Source organism: Eupeodes corollae, chromosome 1 (assembly GCF_945859685.1).
Source record: "Eupeodes corollae chromosome 1, idEupCoro1.1, whole genome shotgun sequence".
NCBI lineage: Eukaryota > Metazoa > Arthropoda > Insecta > Diptera > Syrphidae > Eupeodes > Eupeodes corollae.
In genome coordinates this window covers 898,485-922,904 of record NC_079147.1, presented here as the reverse complement: position 1 = coordinate 922,904, position 24,420 = coordinate 898,485, and the positions used below count along the sequence as shown (strand labels likewise).

Here is a 24,420-nt window from a genome sequence, read left to right as displayed (position 1 = left end):
GTTCTGTACCTAGTATTTTCTTCGAGATAAATCCAAACATCTATATGTATATTTATAGATTAGGTATTCGGACATACAGTATACGCACATATGTATGTATGTATACAGCTATACCATATACCTGACCATATGATGAAGATAATCATAACAAAGGCAAATGGTTTTAATAGGTAGGTAGGTACTTAATTCCTTTTTAGCAAACTTCTTTCATAACTCATATCTTTAATCTACACTTAATGTATGTACCTACCTACTTATATTATGTACCTTCCATCATTCCCAAAAGATAAGCTACATATGTACATATGTACATAGGTACCTACATCGCAGATTTTGAACCCTATTTGCATATTTTTATTAGGTATAGGTACCTACATATGCATGTATGTATATTTTGTGTGATTTTTTCTTGAGAATTTAAATTTTGTTTTTGAGAATTGAATTAATTAACTCATACCTATTCTTACCTGTTCTATAAAATGAAAAATTATCACTGGAATGCAATATACCTACTTACATAGATACATATATAGGTATATGATTACTGAGTCAATTTCTTTATAAAAATAAAAATACAAAACTAAAAACAAACAAAAATTAAGCACGGAAAATGAAAAAACATCAATAGCCGCACTAAAAACTAAATAAATCTACATAACATAAATATTATGTACATGTTCCTACATGTTTGGGTTAAAAATACGTTACTCATTCCACTTTCCACGATGCATTCAAATTATCTATATACTTTTTCACTGGTACATTGTATCTTCCAGTTTTGGCATATGACATACAATACAAAACAATGCGCAGGTACGAGACTATTGTGTTTTACATTTCGATTTATCTGGGAAGGATTCCCCTTCATGGGAACCGTGGGATAATTTTACTGCATTCAATTTTCTACCCTTATGTACATTAAGGGTGACTTTTTCCCACAAGGATGCTGTTTAAACAAAGGTTTTACTTTCTTCGAAGTTGCGGATGAATACATGAAAGAGGTGGGGATGACAGTATAAATACGACAGCAAATTGAGCTCAGAACACATTCGGAGAACAGTTGTCATCCAGTTCGTATTCATTCGTTCGCTCTTGGAAGCTGCTACATTATTTTAATTGGTCTAGTGGTGAAATTAAAAACAAAGAGTGATTAATCTTTTAAAAAAAAGTGATTTTGTGTGTCGCATACCTCGTATACAATTTCCAAAGGAAGGAAAGGCAATTAAAATAAAGCAGGTGTGTTTAGAATCGAAGTTAAAGAAAAGTGTACGCTACCAAATTTTAGGGTAGCTAGTAAATATTTGAATTAATTATTTGAAAAATGGCTGGTGGAGCTATTTTATTGCAAAATGATAAAACCCTTGTCGATTGGGTCAAGGAGTTTCGCTTGAAAAAAGTTCAAATGCGAAGGAAAGCTCGACGCGGTGTCGAGGGTCTTCGCATATGCGCAATATTAGCAACGGCTCTCAAAAGCGCAGAGAAGGAGCTTCGTCAAAAACAACAAGAACGCTACAATCGTTGGTCCGAGTTCCAATTTAAATTAGTAAAAGACCAAAATTCCATTCCAAGTCCCATTTGCTGCTCACCCAGCCAGATTCAAGAAGAAGAAGAAAGACAAAGACACAAAAAGGAAGTAGCCGAAGTTTGGAAAAGTGAAATTAGCAGTTTGGATGAATTCATGCGCAACCTTAGTAATAGCCAAAAATGTGTCTCTGCCAGCAGTTGAAACTTAGTCATTTGTGTTTTCGTATTTCTCCAAAAATTGATACAAATTCGTACCTTAAATTTTTAACGTAGTTAAATTGTGCTAGGAAGAGCTAATTTTAATACCTATGTTAATTTTGTAAATATTTGTTCTGTCATTTCGTTTGTACTATGATGGTTTTCCATTTACAGTAACCAATTGTTTGAAGATGAAGAGAATGATGCAACTGCTCTCTCGACCGGACCGGGCTTGATGGCTTGGCAAGTGTCGTCCGTGGCAAATTAACACACAAAGAAAAAGTTAGTAAATTTCTCAGTGATTGGTTTGTAAAAAAAAAATTATTTGCAAAAATTTGTCTATAATAATTATTACCTAACTGTGATTCATTAAAAATTAAAAAAAGCTTTCTGCAAAAGGTGAAGTATTTAGTATACATACACAAAAGCTCTCGTCTAAAATATTTCAATAAAAAAAACTTTAAGCAAAAGCTTCAAGTTTTTTTTTTAATTTTATTTCATTAACATTTAAACAGCCTTTGAACAGGAAGCTCTTTTTATTTAATACATATATATATATAGAGCTTTTATCATGTTGGATTAAATTTTAATGTGCAATTATATTATTAGTAAATGATTCATATTGAATCTTTGAATGTGTAATCTTTTTATAAAAGAAATAAGTAAAAATATAAATTAGATAATTTTCAAAAAACAAAACAAATTCAAAACTCTTTTCTTTATTATTCTTACAAATTATTACCATCGTCTTTGAATTTTTCCTAAAAATGGACTTTTATTTTACAGCTCAAATACCTACCCAGGTATAATAAAAGAAAACAAAAACATCTACACATTCAGCTTAACAAAACTCCCATCAGCGCGTTCTGCCAAGATGCATCCGCTAGTTGTGTTCCCTTTATCATCATACATAAAGAACTTCATTGCATCACAAGATGAATTCGGCGGTGGAGGATAGAAACGAGAAAACTGTACCAGAGTACCATGTACCATCAATGGCATCTTAGCTACTCGTACATATATCTCCAACTTGCTACACTCGTCTTGTGTGTGAAGTGTGTGAAATAGGGTGCGGTCAACAAGCGCAAACAAGGGATTCATATGCGCTCGGGTCGAAGTATCGAAGTGAAAATCTGTATCTGATATGATCTGTGTATTGTGTTTCAACCGCGTTTGATTGGGAATCCGGCGGATCCCACTTCATAGGAAGAAGTTTAATTCTCTATTTTTTTTTATAAATTTTATGTCTGCGATATTTTGCCAAACATACAAATTATTTACAGGTGTTCAGGGTTTGCTTGTGGAATTCGCTAGTGAAAGTGTGTTATTTTCCCATGTCTTATGATCAATGAAAGGAAATAGTGCTGCCCTATCTCTCCCAAATTTGAAAATGTATCCCTCATGTGCTGTACCAAAAAGAATCTCTAAAACCATGTGTTTTGTTATATGAAATTTATATAATTGTATAGAATTAGAAAAAAATGTTATATGTACTTATGTTACGAAAAATGTGATAGGTATTAAGTTTTTAATAGTTCTGTTAGAAATCTGGAGATTACCTGCCATAGCTGGAAGCTGGATGAAACTATGATCACAGTCCCAGTATCCTTAGTAAGATGGAACAATACTTTTCGAACTAATTATTACATTCTAGGAACCGAGACAATCATATTCTAGTCCCGAAAAAGCTGTCTGCATCCACAAATCAAATCAATAAGCAAGCACACATTGGGGAGAACAATTTCGTTATGAATCGGAAAGTCTTCATGTGGTGGCCAAAAAGAAAGGAACTTTTAGTTAAAACATCTTTGCCTGTGCATAAGTCCCCAAGACTGTAACGGTTTTTAATCAATACGTCAAAAGAATGTTTTCTTTTTTCTTCAAAACAGCTCCATGTGTGCTGTCTTAACTTTATGAAATTTTCGCTTTTATAGTTTAAAACTGAGGTGCTTGGAGCATAATTAGACTACTGTGCAACCTTCAACGGACACTAAGGGAATATGCGGAGCCACCTTTTTACTCAGTAACATTATCGAACAAATCTTGACCAACTTTTTTTCTTCCAACACCATGTGTGTTGTTTTAACTTTAAATTATCTGACTTTTGTAGGAAGTTTGACTTGAAAAGACTTAGTCCCAAAAATAATGGGGAAACACCGGGCGTGTTCTTTTAAGTTTGGAAAAAGAAGGTATTTATCAACATCCACAAGTGCTTGCGCTTATTATGCTTGCCAAACTACAACACTGGGTGTGTTGTCTTAGTTTGAAAAAAAAATTATCTCCATAAGCATCCAGATCAACAACACGTGCCGTAAAACCTTAACCTAATTTTTAAAATACAACACCGGGTGTGTTGTCTTAACTTTATAATTTTTACGCTTTTATAGGACGCTCGTAGTAAAGTCGTTGATCCGAACATAGTGAACAAACATTTATGGAAATCAGCAAATAGAATGCAGATCGCAATAATCCGTAAAGTGCTTGATTTGAATCATTTAATACAACACCATGTGGCGTTGTCATAACCTTATGTAATTTTGAATTTTGTAGAACAATAACGCGATGAAAGCCCCAAGATTTAAAACTTGAGTACCGGGAGTACCATTTTAAAATCTATTTAGCGGTTCACATTTACAACAAGTTTATCAAGAAAAAGAAGACACCATCAGTTGAAAGCGAAGACATTAGTAACGATTTGAATATTTTTTAGTCATAAATGGTTGTTTTTGCAAATACAATGCCCCTATAGGTATTGTCATAAATATGTTTTTTTAACTATGCTTTTATAGCTTTAACGAGGATATTGGCTCGGATACAAACGTGAAGATTTCGAGAACGCAATCGATAACATTTGGGAGTAAAAAAAAAACAAAAGTAGAATTGTAGACATTAACTTCTTAAAAAAAAACAATAACTGCGCAGAAATGTGCTGTCATAATCATAAAGTTCTCGCCTTTATAGCCTTTTTCGAACAATTGCAGAAGATGCCACATAAGTGTCGTTTATGCTTCGTTCCAAAAAATGCGCATTCATAGCTGTCTTTCAACACTCTTTTGAGTCGAAGATTGGAGCCTATTAGTAATGCACGCTTTGGAAGGCTAACGTAACGCACGGTATTGATTTCATTTCAATCGGACGGACTTAATTTTTCTTTCCAAATCTTTTTGCCAAACATTTATTTTTTATTTGAAGGTTTTTTTTTCGAACAACAAAGTTTTTTTCTGTTCTTGTTAAAGGGAACCAAACTTAAGGATCCTGCACGAACAATTACCATTGCGTATTGACACCTGTGAGGCAGATACTTAGAATAACTAAGAGTTGAGATGATTAACAGCCACAGTTTTAATGGCATCAAGACTCCTTTTCCCATCTTTAGCATTTTCTTGTTTAATATTTATTTTTTAGACATTACCTCTAAGCTAACCAATGACAAATTAAAACGGAACTCAAGTAATGTCTGCAAGAGGATATCAGCAACAAAGTTTTTCAAGTTTTGTACTGCGGATTAGACTCCTGCTCCTGACTAAAGAAAAACATGATAAACATTAACAAGCCCGAATTTTCCGTTCATGTTTTTTGTAAGTTAAATGATATACGTTGCCGTAATAATTTTATTTTATAGTGAAGACTTGTTAAGAGAGAAATAAGACGTGACTGACACGTGACCGCACTCATCATTGACGTCAGCGAAGTTTTTGAACTTTCATAATTATTTTCAGAAAACTACAAGATAAGTTGTATTTCTTTTCGACTTTTTCCTCTGCATGGCGATTTCTCTTTTTTGTAGAATATTTTCAAAAGAGTTATCTCTTTGGCCTAAGACCCAAATGCTGGCGATTATGAACACACACTGCTGCAGATAAATTAAAGGGAATCAAAACAACAAAACAATTAATTTAATTCTCTGGCCTGTGTTCTAATTGTGGTATTTCAAACCTGTCCACATTTTTCTAATACCCCTCAACTGTAAGTGATTTGAATCAACATTTCTATTCTAATTGTGTTATAAACCTATATTTATTTCAAATACTATTTGATTTAACCTTTTTTGGGAAGTTTTTATTATTATAAGAAAATTAAAACGAAAGAAAAAAGAAACAGTGTAAAAATTCTTATATTCGCAGTATCCACATCATTTTAAAAAAGTGATTATTTTAAATAATATGATTTTTATTTGTCAAACAAAAAAGAAGAAACAATAACTGATATCTTTTGAAATACAGCAGTGAATGCTTAACAATTTTTCGTAAAGTTTATTCCATGACAACACATGTTTGTAACTTGATGTTTTTTGTTTGTAGAGAAACTTAACTTTTGTATTATATTATACATGAATGCATATTATGTTTTTATAATAATTAATGTATTTGAAAAAGCCAAGTTTAAACCCAATCATTATTACTTTATTGTATCAAATGACTTTGTTTCATAATAATTTAACAACATACAAAATACTTGCAAGCAATTATTTAAATCTTTCCACTTGTGCATAAGTCAAGACGCTTTACTTTGTTTATATTGCTACAAATATCTATCTTCAAACTGTTCAGATCAGATGCGCTTGCTTATTATTTGATTTTATTAATACATCTCAATAATATTGAATGCCATATTTTGTTTAGGTTTAATTTTGATGTATGAACAAAATAATGAATGTATTATAATATTTAATGTGGGTACATGCGAAATTGTAAAAGAATCCAACAAATTTTCAACCTATTTAAAACATTGTTTGGTAGTTACCTGAATTTTAAAATGTTAATATTCCCTTTTATGGCATAAGAAGTAGAATATTAAGGATTATTTGCAGAGATAGAGAGAGAGAAAAAGAAAGAGCGCACTAACTAACAGAGGAAGGTCACTAGGCGTTGAAAGGGGTTATAGAGGTATTCCAATCTGAGGCGTAGGTGTAGTCTAGGCTCTGCAATTCCATTGGTCAGTAATGGGTTACATCAATCAACACGACATCAATCAACGACGTTATATCCGTGAGACGACGACGATAAACCAGGGCAACAGAGAATGCTGGGAAAGATTCTCATCAATAGTTCCATCCATATCACAAACAACTTGGCCATCATTTGAACTTCAAAGCAATATTCCGTTGGAAAGTCTTCCTATCTATCAGTTGATCGATCGACGGCAGCAGAAAGTCCTGTCGTCTGAAGACTTCTTCTCAATTTGGCCAGTACTTAATTATTCCTGAGGAGTGAACAATATCCTATTCCTTAGAAGAACCAGCCAAAACCACAAACGGTAAAACATGGTGTATTTTAACGACTGATCAATATTTTTCAGTTCGAATGGGAACGCACTTGATGTTTGAAGTCTACTCGAGACAAACAATATCCGTTTGGCTACGCAGCAGTTCTCAATATTGTGTTGGTCGTAATTATCTCCAACCATGAGGCTTCAAATGTTCAATCAGTCCAAAGTACATTAAATGGTTTCGGTCTGTCGGCCGCACACATGTTCCAAGCCGTTTCATCAGGGTAACATGATGTTTTTAATTGTGGACAAAACCTTCTCCGTATATTCCAGTTGAATCTCGACAAAATAGTTGCAGAGAAATTGTTTCAACTGACAGCACCTTACACCATCAAGCTTATTAGCATTTTAAAATGACACCATCTGGGACAGGGCAAATGAAATCGAGCAACTCTTCCCTAGCGTTTTACACTTACACTGTTAAGTCTATAACATTTCTCGGACACATCTTGGGTATCTTCAGTTTTTATTTTTGGAAGGACCCTACATCTGGTTTAAGGCGTCACCAAATCCTTTGATTGCACACACACATTATTCAGTTTTCCTGGTAACAATCTTGCGACATCCAATTCAACTCCTACACACTCGGCGGCGTCTGGAGTTTCTGTCAGTTCCTGTGAAAAGCTTCGTTTAACTATAACTAACTGGTAACATTTTTGAGATATCTTCGAAACACCTTGATACTTTCAGTTAAAACTCAACTCTGGAAGTCCTCCTGAGAAATGATAATTTACAATATAACCATTTGAAGGTAGCTTTCAACTAAGAAAATTGTTGAAAGCTCCATTGTTCAGCAAGTTCCCGAAGGCATACTCAAGTTCCATTCGAAGACGAAATATACCTTATGTAGACATCCTTGGCTTTGCGGGTAACATCTGTGAGATATTCTGGACTCATTTCGACTCTTTCAGTTATACAACTAATAAATGGTGCCCCATTAATATAATCCGGCTCGAGAAGACAATACTGAATATGATGTTTTCCGATTGACACTATTTATCCAATTGGTAAAACCCTTGAGATACATATATCTTTCATCTTGGTACTTTTAGTTCAAATTTGAAACTGGGTTATTGCGAGTCACCAGTCCAAATCTACAAATGAAGCAAGAATCAATTTTTGCACAGTAATTTTGGGATAGTCTGGCGCATCTATAGGGATCTGCACGTTGAGTAAATAGTTCACTCAGTTTGAAGACATCTTATGCCGATACACACCAAGATCCTTGCTTTACTATTCCTCTGGTAATATCTTTGAGATATTTTGCAACAAAAAGTCTTCGTTTTTTCAGTTCCGTTGACATCCAAGCATTTGATCGTCATGCTTTGGCTTAAATTTCTTCATTTTTATGTTGCCGAAGCACGAGTTTAACAAAAGGCTTCTAGTATCTCACATCACATGTAACGGGCTGAGTTTAAGTAGACTTTCAACACGAAACAGGAGTTGGCTTTCTGCAAATGATGTATAGAGCCATGAAATATCATTATTGAGACATATTCCTCGAAACAATCAAAGATATGCTGCGTGGGTAACTACTGAACAAATAACATTCGCAAACAAAACTATTCTTTCAGACTTATCAAGAGCAAAGTTTTCATTAAAACAAAGATTTGGTGCCACCTCTCTTGCCTTAGTTTTGCAAATATTCCAGCTTCGTGATGAGGACACATGCTGAGTATAATTATCTCCTGTTTCTAAATAGCGTTTTAAACATCTCCCGATATGTCGAGTTGCTTGCACTTGAGGAAGAGCTGAAGCAACTATTAGTCTTTACATACAAGTGTTTACTTTTTTGAAGCCTTCATCATTCTAATCTTGAAGAATTCATCATTACCCAGTTGATTCATCATGTGATGCGTAAAATTTTAGCCCCGATTTCAAGGCATTTTTAGTCTGGGTTATTTCACCAAGTTTAGAACCATAAAACCAGCGTGGGATTTACTGTAATGACGGCGGCGTGGGAAACACACATTTTGACTGCAGCGAGGGATCCACTGACGGCGGCGTGGGAATCAAAAAGTTGTGACTGCAGCGAGGGACGGACGGGGTTGTAGCGGCAGTGCCAGCGGCGAGGACCATGACTGCGGCGTGGGACGGTAATAGCTGATGCGGTGGACGGCGGCGTGGGATACACAAATGTTGTAGCGGTGACTGCAGCGTGGGATTTTTGGGAGCACTTGGACAGCGGCGTGGGATCTCTTAATAATTTTGACTGCAGCGAGGGAACAAGTAAATGTTATGCGGAAAAGAAGTCAGCGTTAAATTGCTACGGGGTCGACTGTATTGATATTTAAAATATTTCCTGCTATTATGCTTAAAGAGTTTTACATTCAAAATCACACAAATTCACTTTGAATAATCAACAAATATTTCCAAAGGGATTATTAACTTCATTTCATCAAAGTAAGATTTTTGAAATAATTAATCCCGACTAATATTTTATATCAAAACATAACTTTTCTTATCAAATTGATTCAATAGACGACATCTACTAGAAATTGAAATGGACCAAATTCATTGATACTTAACATTTCATCTTGTACTGGTCTTTGAGTTTATCATCCTTTTTGTTTAAATAACTTGACATTGAGATAATTCAGCAATATCCTAACCTTAACTTAATGCAGATATTTTTAAGGGCTAATGTGTAGAATTTTTGTTTTCACTGTAATAAAGGTATTTTTGAAAATATTAATTTTTAAAATATAATAAAATTGAAATGAGATAAAATAAATTAAGTACATCTATTATTAAAAAAGTAATTGTTGTTTTTATTTACAATTGATGGAACTGGGGCGACATACATTAATAGTACGCCGTTCAATAATTTGGTTTGGTCAAAGCAGGAACACTTAAAAAAGAATCTCATGACTATTCTTTTGGTTGTTTATTTTCTGGGTCTTATTTCAAAATTTATGTCTAACTGCAAGGTTTTAGAAAGTTGATTCGAAAATCGGGTAAGTTAGTTTTTGTAGATTGGCACATTTATGCCCTCAATGAGTAGCGAAGCTGTCGTTCGTCTATCTTGAATGACAGATAATAAATATAAATAAATAAATATAATATAAATTTATTATCTGTGCTTGAATGTTAAAGCTAATTTCTTTTTTGATAGTGTTATCGTTAGTGAGCTTAGCCTTTCGCTTCAAATATCAATGGGTGCCAATATTATGTCCTTGAAAGGAAAAAAAATAATTGAAAACAAATTAAGTCAAGTAATGACTTTCAATAAATATTTTATTTCTCAGATTATGTTTTTATTTATTAAAAAAAAACAACAATAATGTTTAGCAATATGATTATGAATAAATATAGGCAGATTAAGAAAAACCATTCAGGATAGTTTTAATCGATTCTAACTCCCAGAACATTGTTTGCTGCACAAAGATGCTTTTATGTTCATACGTCCTCAATGTCTGTATGGGTACCAATCTGTGTTTCCAACAACTTTAATCGTTCATCTGTTTCGACTTGGCAATGAACTTTGATGTGCAGATGATTTTTGGCCATAATCGCACTCCGTTGCACTTGATATCAATGATTTTGTTGAAAAGATCCTTCAACCTGTTCACATGCCTTAAAGTTGGTACTGATTTCTTGTTGAACTTTTCAGAATTGGTCGTCACGTCGGTTATAAGTAAAGCCTGTGAAGTTTTGCCAAAGCAATTGCCTTGTGTATTAAATACCTGATTAGACTAAGAAGTCTGTCTACAGCTTGCTCCAAAGGAGACAAAGACACCTGGCAGTGTGGTCTTCGACGAGTAGCTGTGGTATTTTTTTATTTTGAGCAATTTTTTGTTTGAGTTTAAGCTTGTAGTCCAACCAAACCCAAATAAAAACTTCTTTACTACAAAACTACAACATTTCATCAACTAAACTTATGCCAATCTTTTTCTTCACGAAATGGTCCAAGACTGTTCAGATCTTTTGCAAAATCTTTTTGGTTCCTTTTATGAACCGAAAACTCCTATACCCCTAACCATATTGGAAATTGTTTCCATTTATTGCACCAGCCTAGCAAATTGATTTGCATTTGTCCTTGAAAATATAACTTTTTAAATTCTTTTTTTTTTTGAATATACAAATTATTTGCAAATACCTTTTTCTGTTATCACCCATTTAAACAAAAAAACAAAAACTTTGAATTTGACGTTTTGAGCCGTTAAATTAACGAACATTCGCTAATGATAATTTATCGATACCAAGTTCGATAATGTTTTTAAATTTGAAGCGAATTCAATTTAAGTGAATCGATACTCATTCAAATTTATCGAACTCCCAAATTTTTAAGCTCGCTTCGCTACTCATAATGAGGACCTACGTTTATACGTATATATATATATAAAAGTAATTATAATAAAACAAAGTTATATAAATGTTACTTAACGCCATAGCATAGAATGTTGCCTTTTTTTATATAATAAGCGCACACTTAAGGGGATATTACTAACCTTATTATGCAGGCACAGTGTGAGCACAAGGAAGAGTAGAGAGAGGTTGAAAGTAGGTGCCGGTGCACATTGGTTTTGAATTCCTGAATATTGCAATGAATTGGAAAGACAGAGTGTGGTAATTCGCGTAGTACGGCTAAAGACTTAATCTCTGTACTTGACGGTACGACCAAAGTTGGGCTCCAGTGTATACTGATGAGCATTCCTAGAAGCGCAAGTATTATAGTTAAACTGTTTAAGGGGAGGAAAGCAGTTGGCTATTTCACGAGAGCATAAAACGTTAAAATAACGGTAAAAGAGGGTGAGACAGGAAACTTTACGACGATGTTCGAGTAACGTAAATGATCCTACGATGGTATTATTACCAATCAATCTAAATGCTCTACGTTCAATACTGTCCAAGAGGTTTAAGTAAGTTGTAGTAGCACCAGCCCAGATATGGGAGTTATACTCAAGCTTTGGAAGCGTATAAGTCTTGAAAATAACAGCCAGTTCAGAGGGGGAGAAAAACTTCTTGCATCGCCTTAGAAAACCCAAACATCTTGCGGAATTTTTGGCGACATCGCGTATGTGATCGTTCCGCAAAAGGTGGTTGGTGATACACATACCGAGAATATCGAGATGTTCAGTTTCCTCGATGCAAGTTCCATTTATGGATAATGGCAAGGAGGGTATATTTCGCTTTAACGATACAAGACAGCATTGCGTTTTCGAAGCATTAAATTCCACGCGGTTCCTTATTCCCTATTGTACATGCTGTTTAGGTCGGAATTTAGAGCTTATCACATTTTGTCGTTGCAGTTCCACATCCGAAGAAGAAGGGTGTGAATCTGAAAACGAATAAGAAAAGCTAAGAGTACTATCGTCAGCGAAACAATGTATTGGATTAGATAAGTGTTGGAGATAAAACAGAGCCCTGGGACACACCAGCATTTATTTTGTGGTTTTCAGACTTGAATCCATCCAATACAACTTGTATTGAACGATTCGAAAGGTAATTACTTATCCAATGAAGCAGGGATTCGTAAAAAAAAGAAAGCACGCATTTTCGATAAGAAAGCCTGATGCCAAACACTATCAAATGCTTTTAAAATATCAATTGCAATAATCTTACTTTCTCCAAAACGATGTAAAGATTTGCTCTACTGTTGGTGAGATGAACCATGAGATCACTAGTAGACCTCTTGCTATGAAAGCCTTATTGTCGATGATTAAGAAGCTTTTGATCTTCGAGATATTTTTTGAGCTGATAATTAATCAGCGTTTCCATGACCTTGTAAAGAAGGGATGTAAGTGCAATCGGTCGGTAATTAGACGGTGAAGAAGATTCGCCTTTTTTTAGGAATGGGCTGGACAAATGCGGTTTTCCATCAGCTTGGAACGAGACCTGAAGAGTATTACGGATGAAAAAGCTTAAGCAGTGGTTTTGCCAGTGAATGATTTGCCAAATGAAATTAAAAAAGAATTGGTGCAAAGACCATATTGAGGTAAGAGCTGATAAGCAACACCATTCCTAAGATTATGTGTTCAGATGAAAAACGATCTTTAGTACATTGTAATGTTATCGGGAGTTTTGATATCAAATGAACGCTAAATTTATGATTTCAGTAATATTCCAAATAACTGGAATTTCAGTACCAAATGGGCTGTATGAATTCAATTAAAATGAGGATCTTTCGAATTATTAAAAGCATCATATGAATTAATATTTCCTTTTAAAAATCCTTTTTCGATGCGGTGCTTATTCCTGAATCAAATTCTATATAATCGAACTCATATATTTTATATGTTCAGTGGTTGCCAAGCTTACCGATTCATCATAACAAAATATATATTCCGCGCTGGACTCATTCATTTACTTTCAAGCAAATACAGCGCCTGACGGTTTATAAAAGAAGTTCTATTTTTGACATTAATGGTTGCATAAATATTTATAGCGCAATGTATACAAAAAGGACAATAAATGCTTAGGCGCTAAAACTATTAAATGGATCAACTTGAAAAATCGGTTATATTTCGTGATATAATTTTAAATACTAGAAAACCTTTAGTTTTTCAAAAATTCTCTACAAATTGGAAATGTTTTGATTGTTCACTTGAAGAGTGGTGTACGAGATTTGATGCATCTCTGGGAAAAGGAAGCAAATCCAAATTCGAACAAATGCCAAAGAGATTTGGTGATATTCCCCAATGGGAACGTTACAGGTCGGGATTAGGCACCACATTAACAGAATTTCTTCAAAAGTACTCCAAATGCAAGATAAATTGGACGTCGCTTTACTACGAACCAAACACCAACATTCCAATTGAATGCCGACATGATGTTGACTTTGGATGCTTTGGTATAAAGAATGGAAAGAGTGATTACTCCTTTTGGCTGGGTTCAGAAGGAGCCAATACTCCATGTCATTATGACACCTATGGATGTAACATTGTCGTCCAAGTCTACGGGAGGTAAGAGGTCGAAAGACATTGTTAATTCAGGAAGTCAAATTTAAAGAATTAGAAAACAGTGGCTGTTATTTCCCCCAGAGACCAACTTAACATCAGTGCGAGTACCGTATGAAGAGAGTAGCGTTTACTGTTCTGAAAACTTTTTTTCACCAAAGAACTTGGATCAATTCAATGGTATGTTCAGTGTTTTTTTTTTTGAATTAATAATGCGAATGTATGTGCCATTCGCTGAATTGCCCTAAATTGTTTGAGTAGTTAAAATATCAATAATTCGTTTAATTCGAGACCATAAAAAACAAATTCTTGTTCTATTATACACCGAGTTACAAAAAAAGTGATGCACCTTGAAATTTTGTTACATTTTGAAGTAACTTAAATAAACAAACGTTTTTCTGGTAATGTTTTGTTTATTAACATAAAAGTAAGTCATTCATGTAAAAAAAACGAAAAAATAGGAATAACTTAGAAAAACACCACACATTAAGGAAATAGGCAAACACTATAACTTCACATTTTACCTTTTACATTTTTTTTAAAACTTTTTTCCTCAACAGTGTGTATCGCCTCCACGAACATCTAATAAAGCTTTAATTTGCCTGCGCATAAGGTTTGTTACGATGGTATCGTCCAAATTTTCCCATTCCTTCACTAGGGCTGATCTCAGCCCATTGAGTGTTTCTGGAAGGGCGGGTCGTCTCCTTATCATATTTTTCAGTAGATCCCAAACGTGTTCGATGGGATTTATATCCAAGCTCATTGCATGCCAAGCCATTACATCGATATCCACTTCTTGTAAGTAGTCGGTAACGCACCTAGCAACGTGTGGTCTACCATTGTCCTGCATTAGCAAGAAATTGTCTCGAATAAATGGTCCGAAAGGAACCATATATTCCTCCAGAATATTGTTGATGTAGTAACTCGAGTTTACCGATCCTTCTCTATGCACAGCTCGGTTTTCCGTGTATGGAAATTCCCGCCCACACCATTACGGAACCTCCCCATAATTTTCGCGCTGGGCAAAAGTTTCCGAAGAGTATCTTTCACCTGATCGTCTCCACACTCTGCTACGTCCATCTGGTGAGGTTAGAAAAGCCTGGACTCATCAGTGAAAAGAACTCCTCAGTCGGCCTTGGTCCAATCTCGGTAAAGTTGAGCAAATTCTGTCCGACGTCGCTTGTGCTGTAACGTTATTCTTGGTACACGAGCAGGCCTTCTTGCTCTCAGGCCACTCCACTACACCAATCGTCTCCTAATCGAAGTCTGTGAGACAGCTCAACCGCTGGTTGGTGATGATCTCAGATGTTGCTCTGGGCCGACCTGAGCCTTTCCGCAGCTTGCAGTTGGTTTCCCTGTACCTTTGAATTGCTCTTCATACCGTCGTCTCCGGTTTTCCGATCATAACCGCGGCATACGTCGTCAACTAAAGCCAGCGCCCTGACGATTTCTGCCTATATTTCCATTTTTTGTCACAAAAATCACTAAAACTCTGATAAAGAATCAAATTAAAATAAACCCATTACAATAAACTAATTAAAACATTTACGGGATGACGGAAGCCAAAATTTGTATAACTCGCGTCTATTATAAAAAAAATGTTAAAATTCCGGTTTCCTCAATATAATGCACTTGATGCACTAATTTGATAAGGAAAATCGAAAAAAAATGTGCAAACATACACACAAATATACAGTTAAACGAAAAACAATAATCTGCAAAAAACATAGCATCAAAAAGTATGACGGCTCCACTTTTTTTGTAACTCAGTGTATATTAAAGTGTTTTCAAAAGTATGCTCAGAATATGTAATCCAACGATGTATTTTAGTTGCCCGGGAAAATGCATTCGAATGTATTCTAGAACCAGGCGATGTACTTATTGTACCCAGAAATTGGTGGCACTATGTGGAGAGTCTGACAACATCCTTGAGCGTTAATACTTGGATTCCTTTGGTTGGTGTGTTCATGTATATTTTATATAAGTATTAATACCTTTAATTTATTATTGCAGAAGATGGATGTAGATGCGCAGATAGAGGAATGTATTGTTAAATATATTATCGAAAACATTTTGAGCCAGGAATCTGATGAAAAGAAGCGCTATATTCTCAATCCAAATCAGGTGGGTGCAGGGTTAAATTGTTTAATTATAAGGACCCCAGATTACAACTAATGAATAAGTAATTTTATATTTTATAAAAGTAAAAAACAGAATTTACATTTATAAAACAGAGACAGGAGATCAAATAAGACGAACACTTCACATATTCGGTTTTTGGATAACTTTACCTTATTTATTACGCAAATGGAGATACATGTAAATCTTATATTTTGTTGTTAAAACCCGACATAAACTATTATAGAAGGTGATAAACATACATTTTAAAGCGCATATGAGTGTGCATTTTGAGAAACTTTTTCAACTAGCAGAGTAGAAACGAGTCAAAATTGTGAAGCCTTAAAGCTGAATATAATTTAGTTCAATTATTATTGTTCAGTGAAGGCAAGATCAATCGGAACATTCACTAAGCTAGTGGCTATGTAGTCAAGGGTTTCTGAATAGCTAAATGCAACTACAGAAGTAGTTAAAATTGCCCCCCCGACGTAGTGTAAAAATGTCTGCTACAAAGATAGTGGAGAATGATTTTGAAGTTTCAAAATCAGCTCAGTGAAGACACAACAATTCAAAATGAAATAAATCAAAAAAAGGACACAGAAGATAAGTTAAAGTAATCAAATCAAAAATGTTTCTTATTGCATTTGTTTCTATTTGCATTTGTCAGTAATATGACAGTTTCGGATTGACTAAGTTTTTAGTGCAATTTTGGATTCACAAAGCTAGTTACATTTTGACTACGTAGTCATTAGCTTGATAAATGCGCCCAATGTAGGTATTTAATATACAGTAGAAAGTCATCGTCATAGAGTATAACCATTCATATTTGTTCTTCTTTTTTCGATTATAACGGCTTTTGTGATTTTTGATATCTTTTCTTTAACTGGCTCTAACTTTTCAAATATTCTGTCTTTCACTTTTTCGCATCAAATCGCTAAAAAAGAGGATTTACAGTTATACAGAGTTGGGTTAAGTCTAACAAAGTTTCATTCATACGAAATTTGTTTACATGAAAACTGCATAGGTTAGTTTAAAGTGGCTGGGCTGTCCATGATAGAATCGGACACACTTAGGCCAGTTTAATGGCCCATTGAGATACCACATGAATCTTGAGGCTTCCTCCTAAGCTCAATGGAACCAGTACCTTACGAAACGTGAGAGACTGAATATGCTAATATGATTTAGATCGTTAAAAAACAGTTCTCCTAGGAATTCTTGCGTTTTTGAGTTAGAGCAGGGCATGTACACAGAAGGTGAAGAACTGTTTCCTCCTCTTCCCCGCCCATACAGCTTCTGCAAAAGACATTTGAGAATACGCCTAGCCGCGTGGCGAGCTTTCCTATTAGACAGTGTCCGGTTATGACACATATTATCGAGCTTATATGCGATCTGCTTAGAGATAGCAAGCAACTTCAACGTTTTAAATCTAGCGTCTTGCATTAGCAACAGTTTACAAGTAGCGATTGGTATTCCAGTATGTGCCAAACGCGGTAGGATCGGCTGTACTGTACCGTTCCTGGCGAGTTTATCTGCCTTACAGTTACCTGGAATGTCTCTATGGCCCGGCACCCAACAAAGGTGAATATTAAACGGTTGTGCCATCTTCATTAGAGATGATCGACAGTTATAGACTGTTATAGAGTTTGTTGAGACAGAGTCCAGAGATTTGATAGCGGCCTGACTATCTGAGAAGAAGAATAAACTGCCTAATTGTAACAAATTGTCTGCAATTTTTTGTTATCACTAAGTTAAGTCGACTCTAATTACTTCTATAAGACAGAAACAAGATTTTTGATGTATTTCGGTGATACGCTTAGCCATCGTCTCTTTTCCTCATAATAATATAAATAAAATAAATTGGGTAGCGCAACAGTCCGTTGAGAAGTAGGGCCTAGTGACTTACAGCTCTGTGCGAGAAATGTTGTCAGGTATAATTATTATAATTATTATTGGAAAATTATGTGAACAAATTTTAATTCATTAATTTCTTCCGTTGATGACAGCCTTTTTAGTTTTAATTTACTTACAGGTGCACGTCCTTGTTGTTGCTTATAAAACTTCGAGAGTGGGTAAAAATGCAGTCTTCGAGAATTTTGCATAGCATCAACCAATAATATCGTTAAAATACTGTGTCTCTAAAATGTGCCTTTTCATAGTTCATAGAAAATAGTCCAGAACTCTACTTATGCAGACGTTATTGAAATTCATTGAAAAGAAGGAAAATAATATTCAACAAGAGTTGTATGCATTACTAAACACACTAAAAAAAGTGTCAACATTTCACAAATCTGTTGTATCTCTATACGATTAAATAATCGATATTTTATTGAAAAGAGCCACTTAACAAACAAAAGTAAAAAAAAACTGTTATTCAATGTACTGGGGAGTCATTCCGTAATTTTTACAGCTATAATTGTCAAAACGATTATCATTAACGATATCGTCAATAATTTGCTTCACGTAACTTTGTCACTATCGTCTCGTCTATCATTTTCAGTATAAGGCAACTAAAATTTCAAAATTAACTCAACAAAAAATTTTGCTTGTTCCATAACTTGAAAATGTTATAAAACTTGGTTTTTGTCAATTTCAAATTGTGAAAATTTGCAACAATTTGCTATTTACCAAACTTACCAACTATTTTTTGGTGTTTTTGTTATTGTTACTTTTAGTGTTTTTATTTTTTGCCACCGACGAAGTAACTATAATTTTCAGTTACTTACATATGTCTGTTATTATTGTAATTGTATTAATAATTTTGTATATATGAACATAAATATGTAGGTCAGTAACGAAAATTCATCTGCAAATGGGTATAAAATTATGGATGAGCATCCAGACAAAGTTCCATTTTATCCACATTGAACATAATTTGGCTTCAAAAATATTTCTTGTTACAGAAATTAAATTATATTCGATAATTTGCTTTTTGCAAGAGCATTGGTACCCTCCGCCACCCAAAGTCTTAATAGTTACAGCAAACGGTCTGGCAAATTTATTGTTTAAAATATCTTTACAAAGGCATCTAAAAAAAAAAACAATAATGGTTTAAATTATTTAACAACAAGTGAGAAAGAAAAAACAAAAATGCTTGCATATAGGTTGGAAGAGATAGAGGGCCTGATTTATCTCTTAAGTATCTCCATAACCGTATTCATTTTATTTTTTTCTTCTGAGTTTTCATTTTTACCTAAAACAAAACTCAATTACACCGAGACATTTGTATTTCTATTTGCTATTTGGAAATCAATGACAGGCGATACCCATTAAGTGAGACTATCGTCAAAACGCTATAGTTTGACGATAATCGTTTTACGGATGATCCCCTAGTAAAAAAGTCTAATGAGAAAAAATTATTTTGCTTAAAAATTTTTAACTCCAAAATGCTGCTAATAGGCAACTTTTAGTACTTTTTATCTGCCATTATTCATCAACAGACATTTAAAAAGTATTCGAAAGCTAGATTATATGTACATGTTATATAAATACAATAGAGGAAATAAATTACAATGAACTAAAAGGTTTGTTCACTTAATTTAAATTATCAATTATCTGTATTGAGCTACTACTAAAATATTGCATGTTGATCTAAAACAGTTAATGAAGAACCAGGGCCTAGTGACTTACAACTTTCAACCATTCCTGTGTACAGTTGCCGAATCCGAACGGCTAATTTGAGAAAGCACTTTTTCATGACAAGAATTACTCTTGGAGGATTTGTCAATTCCTTGCAAGAGGCAGTACCCGTGAGAAATGTTAGGTGGCACAGGCAGGGATTGCACCCAAGACCCCTTGCATGACACTATTTTGGCAGTCACCAATTCTTTATCAAAACTGTTTTTCTTTTTCAGTATTTTAAGTTGAAAAATTATGACCCATACAATATTTAGACCCCAATTCTGAGGTCTCTGAATGCCTAGGATTTAATACTTCAAAAACTCAATTTAGTAGTTAAAGCCTTACTAATCCAAATGATACTACATTAACGTACATGAGGAATCTAAACAACTTACAGTTCTCGGAATTAACGACCTTTTGTGGAAGAACATATTCAATATAACCACAAATATTGCCACTTATCTGGTAAATTGTGATCAAACGCCGCTACAATATTTCATGTCTTCAATTACGTAGTGTTGTATTCAAGTAGCTAATTGCATTCCACTCCGGAAATTATTAAATTGTACTTACTTTTAGAAATGATAATCAGATTACCTCAATGTTGAACAGAATCAATATTTCAATGTATATGCAGGCAATTTTCAGCAATGTCTATCAATTTGATCTCTTAAATTCTCTCCGACTTTAATAATTGCTCAGCCTCTGTTCTTTGTCAAGATACAGTTAAGTACTAAAATTAGAGATTTTTGTATGCATTTTCCCAATATTAGTAAATATATTTACCTATTGCTTTATTTAACTTTTGAATTTAGACTGATTTGTATATGTGCAGAGAAAACTCACACTTTATTCTCAATCTATACTTTTATAGGATAAAATCGAAAAAGAGATTTAAGATTTTTATAATTTATATTTTTTTAGTTACAATTAATTGCACCCCGTGAAGAGCTTTTTGAAATTCTGCGCATATTGGTGCAAAATAAGACAAACGATTCCCAAACTGATGAAAAGTATTCGTATCATTATCTATCGGAAGAAGCGGTAAAAGATCTTATCAAAAGCAGTCACGCTAATATTCGTGTCCTGAAAAACCTGGCTCCCGAGGATTTCGATAGCCTTATGCGTGAACGAACAAAGCGATTCATAGATATGGAGATTCCAGACAAGTGCAACATTAATGCAGTCAAGGAAACATTATTAAATGCTATTTGTCATCCAAGTTCAATAACTACAATAAAAAACGAATTTTTGAAACAAATAAAATGAAAAATAAAAAAATGATATTTTCTCTTTATTATATCTTTTACAGATATGTTTGTATTTTTATTCATGTTATAATTTTGAAAATTTTGACATCAGTCATACCAATAATATTTTACATTATTATAGTTTGTCTTAATCTAGACTACTACATTTTTAGGTTACTCTATCACAGGTTTTCTAAAACTATTTATTTTGTTTTCTTTTTCTCTAATTTTACTTTATGTACACTATATTTTGTAATTCCCTAGGAACTTTGGAATTTTTGAAGAATACAGTCATCATACACTGCAATTGTATCTTAATTTAAAGCTATCTTCTACTTTGACCCATGTTAACCTCCCAAAGCTTTAAATAGTTGTCTAGAACTTCTTCAAACCACTTTTTCTTATCTGCATTGGCAAACATAACGTTAAGTGATTTCAAATCCAATTGCAATATCGCCTCGTTTCCGAGCAATGTGTCTAGTGATCTTAAAAGCGTACCGTTTCCATGGAGTTTAAGAAGAGTACCATACTTAAAAACGTAATATTCATAGAGTAACTTCCTTCGAGCCCATCGTTCCACAGTAGCATTACCACTTGCTGTTCTTATTTGACCCAAATGCTCTGCATACCAGGGAGCAAAGAAGTCGTGTAAGTCAGGTTTTGTGAGACCACCTATTCCCTTAGTTTTAAGACGATCTTTAATTATTTGATAGTTTTTGCGATTGTAAACGAAAACCTGCAAAGACAAATACAAACAAATAAACATACAATTATTTTATATGCGGGCTTAGGTCTTAAACAATTTGTAGAGACGGATCCTCATTATTTTAATTTCTTAAATCAAACTAGGTTTGTTTCGTATCCCGACACTCCAGGCCATTGCACGAGTTTAAAACTTTCAATGCAAGGTAATCGTTTTCTCTACTATAACACAAACCAGAAATAGAAGAGATAACATTTCAAACTTAGGTTAACATTTAAAGATCAGCTCACAGCTTTTAAACTTGAAAGCTTATTTAGTAGAGCTGATCTGCTTTTAATCATAAATTATCAGTAATGTTGATTTGATTTTTTAAGTTTTACTTAAAAAAATTAGAATGAAAAGTTATCCAATAAAAATTTATTGTCGTTACTAAAAAACATTTGAATTGCCAATAGTTTTAAAATTGTATTTCATTCCACGTTAATTGTATCTAAACTTTGACCAAAAATACTAGAAAAGAAGGGAATAAGAGCCTCTTCAAATCCCCAACCATACAACCTAAGAAGCCTTACGAATACAATGCCATACTTAATGTTGAAAAATGATCTAAGATTAGCATTTATCGTTATTGTTGTTCAAAAGCAAACCTCTTGAATACAAAACTTATAAGATACTATTCCATATTTGAAACCTTTTCATTTGTGTATTACGAAATTACCTAGATTGTATAAAATCCCCTGGTTTATTATATTTTACATACCTGGTAAAGTGAATTACCCGTTGTATATGAATTTATGTAGTGTGTTCCAAATGACTCCATAAATTTAACTGCACTCGTTAGATTTCCAATTTTCAATGTTTGTATCCTATGAGCAACGTCTGGCTGTAGTGATTGATTAGGTGGAATATCGGTCTTTAGTTTTCCTGTTTCACGAAAACGTACAACTCTGACTAGAACATATGAATAATCACCACGAATAAACGACGTATTAATGCCCAACTTCTTTGCAGCAACATCAGCATGCCAACCTGCTGTGAATGCCTCCCAGGGCTTATCAAGTCGTTCTATTGTAAAATCTCGAAAGTATGCCTGATATAACTGCCGACGATTGTCACAGAACTCCATGTGAAAATCACCATGAAATATTCCAGGCACATTCTCTTCCCGTGTTTCTGTTAGTAAATCGAGGTTCTGCGAAATATAGTAGAAGATAAAGATGCAATAAAATTTAGTTTGTATAAATTTGTTTATTTATAACTACCTTATAAATAGTTTTAGTTGGCTCCTTAAAAAGCCATCGTTCGGTGTCATTGTATGAAATAACTTTCATTGATATACTCAGGTAGCCATACCGCACGAATATATTTATAGCTTTACCTATTCTCAATTGGGATTCGTGGCTTCCGCCAAAACAGAGGTCACCAGCCAGCACAAACAGAGCCAACAGCCAAATGAAGCCATACTTTTGGTTCATTGCTCATTTAACTGGGTGAAAAGGTCAACTTTGAGAGTAGCTCTGGAAAATAAAAACAAAATGTATAAGAATATAATATTAATGTTATGTAAAATAATTATAATGCTATTATATAAATAATTAAAAAAAACTGAGGTTAATAGATTTAAAAGATTAATCAAGCAAAGAAATTATTCTAATTTATTTGAAAAATTCAAATCATGCTTATCCAAACGAAATCGAAAGCGGTTAGAGACTTGACTTATAAATCATGCTTGGTATATCTATTATATTCAATTAGAATTTATTTTTTAATTCTTACGCGTATCTACGCACGTGGATAGACAAATAAATACATAATTTAAGACAACCAAACGCTCGTTCATAGTAACGGATATAAGATGTTAATTGCTATCGGAAACCAATAGCAACGCGATCAGCATTATAAATGTCTATAAAATAAGATGTATTTTTATATTATTTTTTTCTAAATTGATTATATTAAAAGTGTGATAAAAGAAAACGAAACATTAATACAAAGACTAACTTAAACAATATGAGTTTGCGTCTTCTGAAGTTAAACCTGTTTTAAACTTGTTAAAACGAACTGTAAAGCTAAAAGAAATATTTTAAACTGTCATGGTCAAGGCCACTAGTGAGGGTGACAACTTTTGCCATCAAGTTAGTAATATTTGCTCTTTTGAGTTTAGTTGCGTCCAAGTCAATCTTAAAAACAAATATAAAATATTTTGAACTTATAAAGTCGGTATTTACTTAAGTTTAAGAGAGCCTACTGAAAGGTTATCGAAGGAGAATTTAGTTTGTAACTTAAGAGACATTCGCCATTCGTATTGATCAAAACAATCGTAGAAAGGCCTTGACAAAAAAATTGATTCACCTGATTGTGAGCCAAACAAAATTTTGGTTTACAAAATCAACAAATATTTTATATCTTTTATATATTGTTTAAATTATACATATGTAGAGTATTTCCAGGCAACATGAAATGATGTTTTTGTCGAGAAAATGAAATTTTCTACATGATAGTCAGTTAGTGACTATTTAAAAGGTTGAACTTAGTGGTTAAATATTGTTTGATTAAAAGATATTGGGTTTACTAAGTTTGTCTACTTTTAAAGTCAGCTGAACAGAGAAATCTAACACAAGGGCTCAACATTAAATCCCCATTTTAAATATATAAATAAAAAAAGGTGGCGCAACAGTCCGCAGAGAATCAGGGTCTAGTGACTTACAACACTCAAGAATTCCTGTGTGCGAGTAATTGTAGGGATGGAGGGGACCAGTGGCGTAGCTAGACCTTTGGAGGCCCTGTATCCAATTTTTTTTGGGCCCTATCACCTCTTACCAAAACTGGGCCATAACCTTAT

The 24,420-nt window shown here is 33.8% G+C and overlaps 3 protein-coding genes and 1 long non-coding RNA gene across 5 annotated transcripts; 3 read left to right on the top strand and 1 right to left on the bottom strand.

The window, feature by feature from the left end:
- Positions 1 to 1,038: 1,038 nt before the first annotated feature.
- LOC129938625 (uncharacterized) lies at positions 1,039 to 9,752 on the top strand. The gene is made up of 3 exons (XR_008780478.1): positions 1,039 to 1,236; positions 1,897 to 2,004; positions 2,509 to 9,752. It is a non-coding gene; the product is annotated as an uncharacterized LOC129938625 (long non-coding RNA).
- LOC129938624 (uncharacterized) lies at positions 1,243 to 1,994 on the top strand. The gene has a single exon (XM_056046291.1). The coding sequence runs from the start codon at positions 1,322 to 1,324 to the stop codon at positions 1,724 to 1,726; it is 405 nt and encodes a 134-aa protein (XP_055902266.1). The 5' UTR covers positions 1,243 to 1,321; the 3' UTR covers positions 1,727 to 1,994.
- Positions 9,753 to 13,373: 3,621 nt separating the features above from the next.
- LOC129940286 (HSPB1-associated protein 1) lies at positions 13,374 to 20,916 on the top strand. Of its 2 annotated transcripts, none has more exons than XM_056048573.1 (5): positions 13,374 to 13,895; positions 13,948 to 14,069; positions 15,720 to 15,844; positions 15,903 to 16,013; positions 20,550 to 20,916. In XM_056048573.1, exons 1-5 carry the CDS (start codon positions 13,429 to 13,431, stop codon positions 20,892 to 20,894), a joined length of 1,170 nt encoding a protein of 389 aa, XP_055904548.1. In that variant the 5' UTR covers positions 13,374 to 13,428; the 3' UTR covers positions 20,895 to 20,916. The 2 variants fall into 2 exon arrangements, with proteins under 2 accessions (XP_055904548.1, XP_055904549.1); XM_056048574.1 differs by having other exon boundaries at positions 13,764 to 13,895; positions 13,974 to 14,069.
- On the bottom strand, positions 20,894 to 23,102 carry LOC129940288 (torso-like protein). Its single transcript, XM_056048575.1, has 3 exons — positions 22,841 to 23,102; positions 22,339 to 22,770; positions 20,894 to 21,611 (listed from the first exon to the last, which is right to left on the bottom strand). The coding sequence occupies exons 1-3, from the start codon at positions 23,051 to 23,053 to the stop codon at positions 21,201 to 21,203; spliced, it is 1,056 nt and encodes a 351-aa protein (XP_055904550.1). The 5' UTR covers positions 23,054 to 23,102; the 3' UTR covers positions 20,894 to 21,200.
- Positions 23,103 to 24,420: the final 1,318 nt, after the last annotated feature.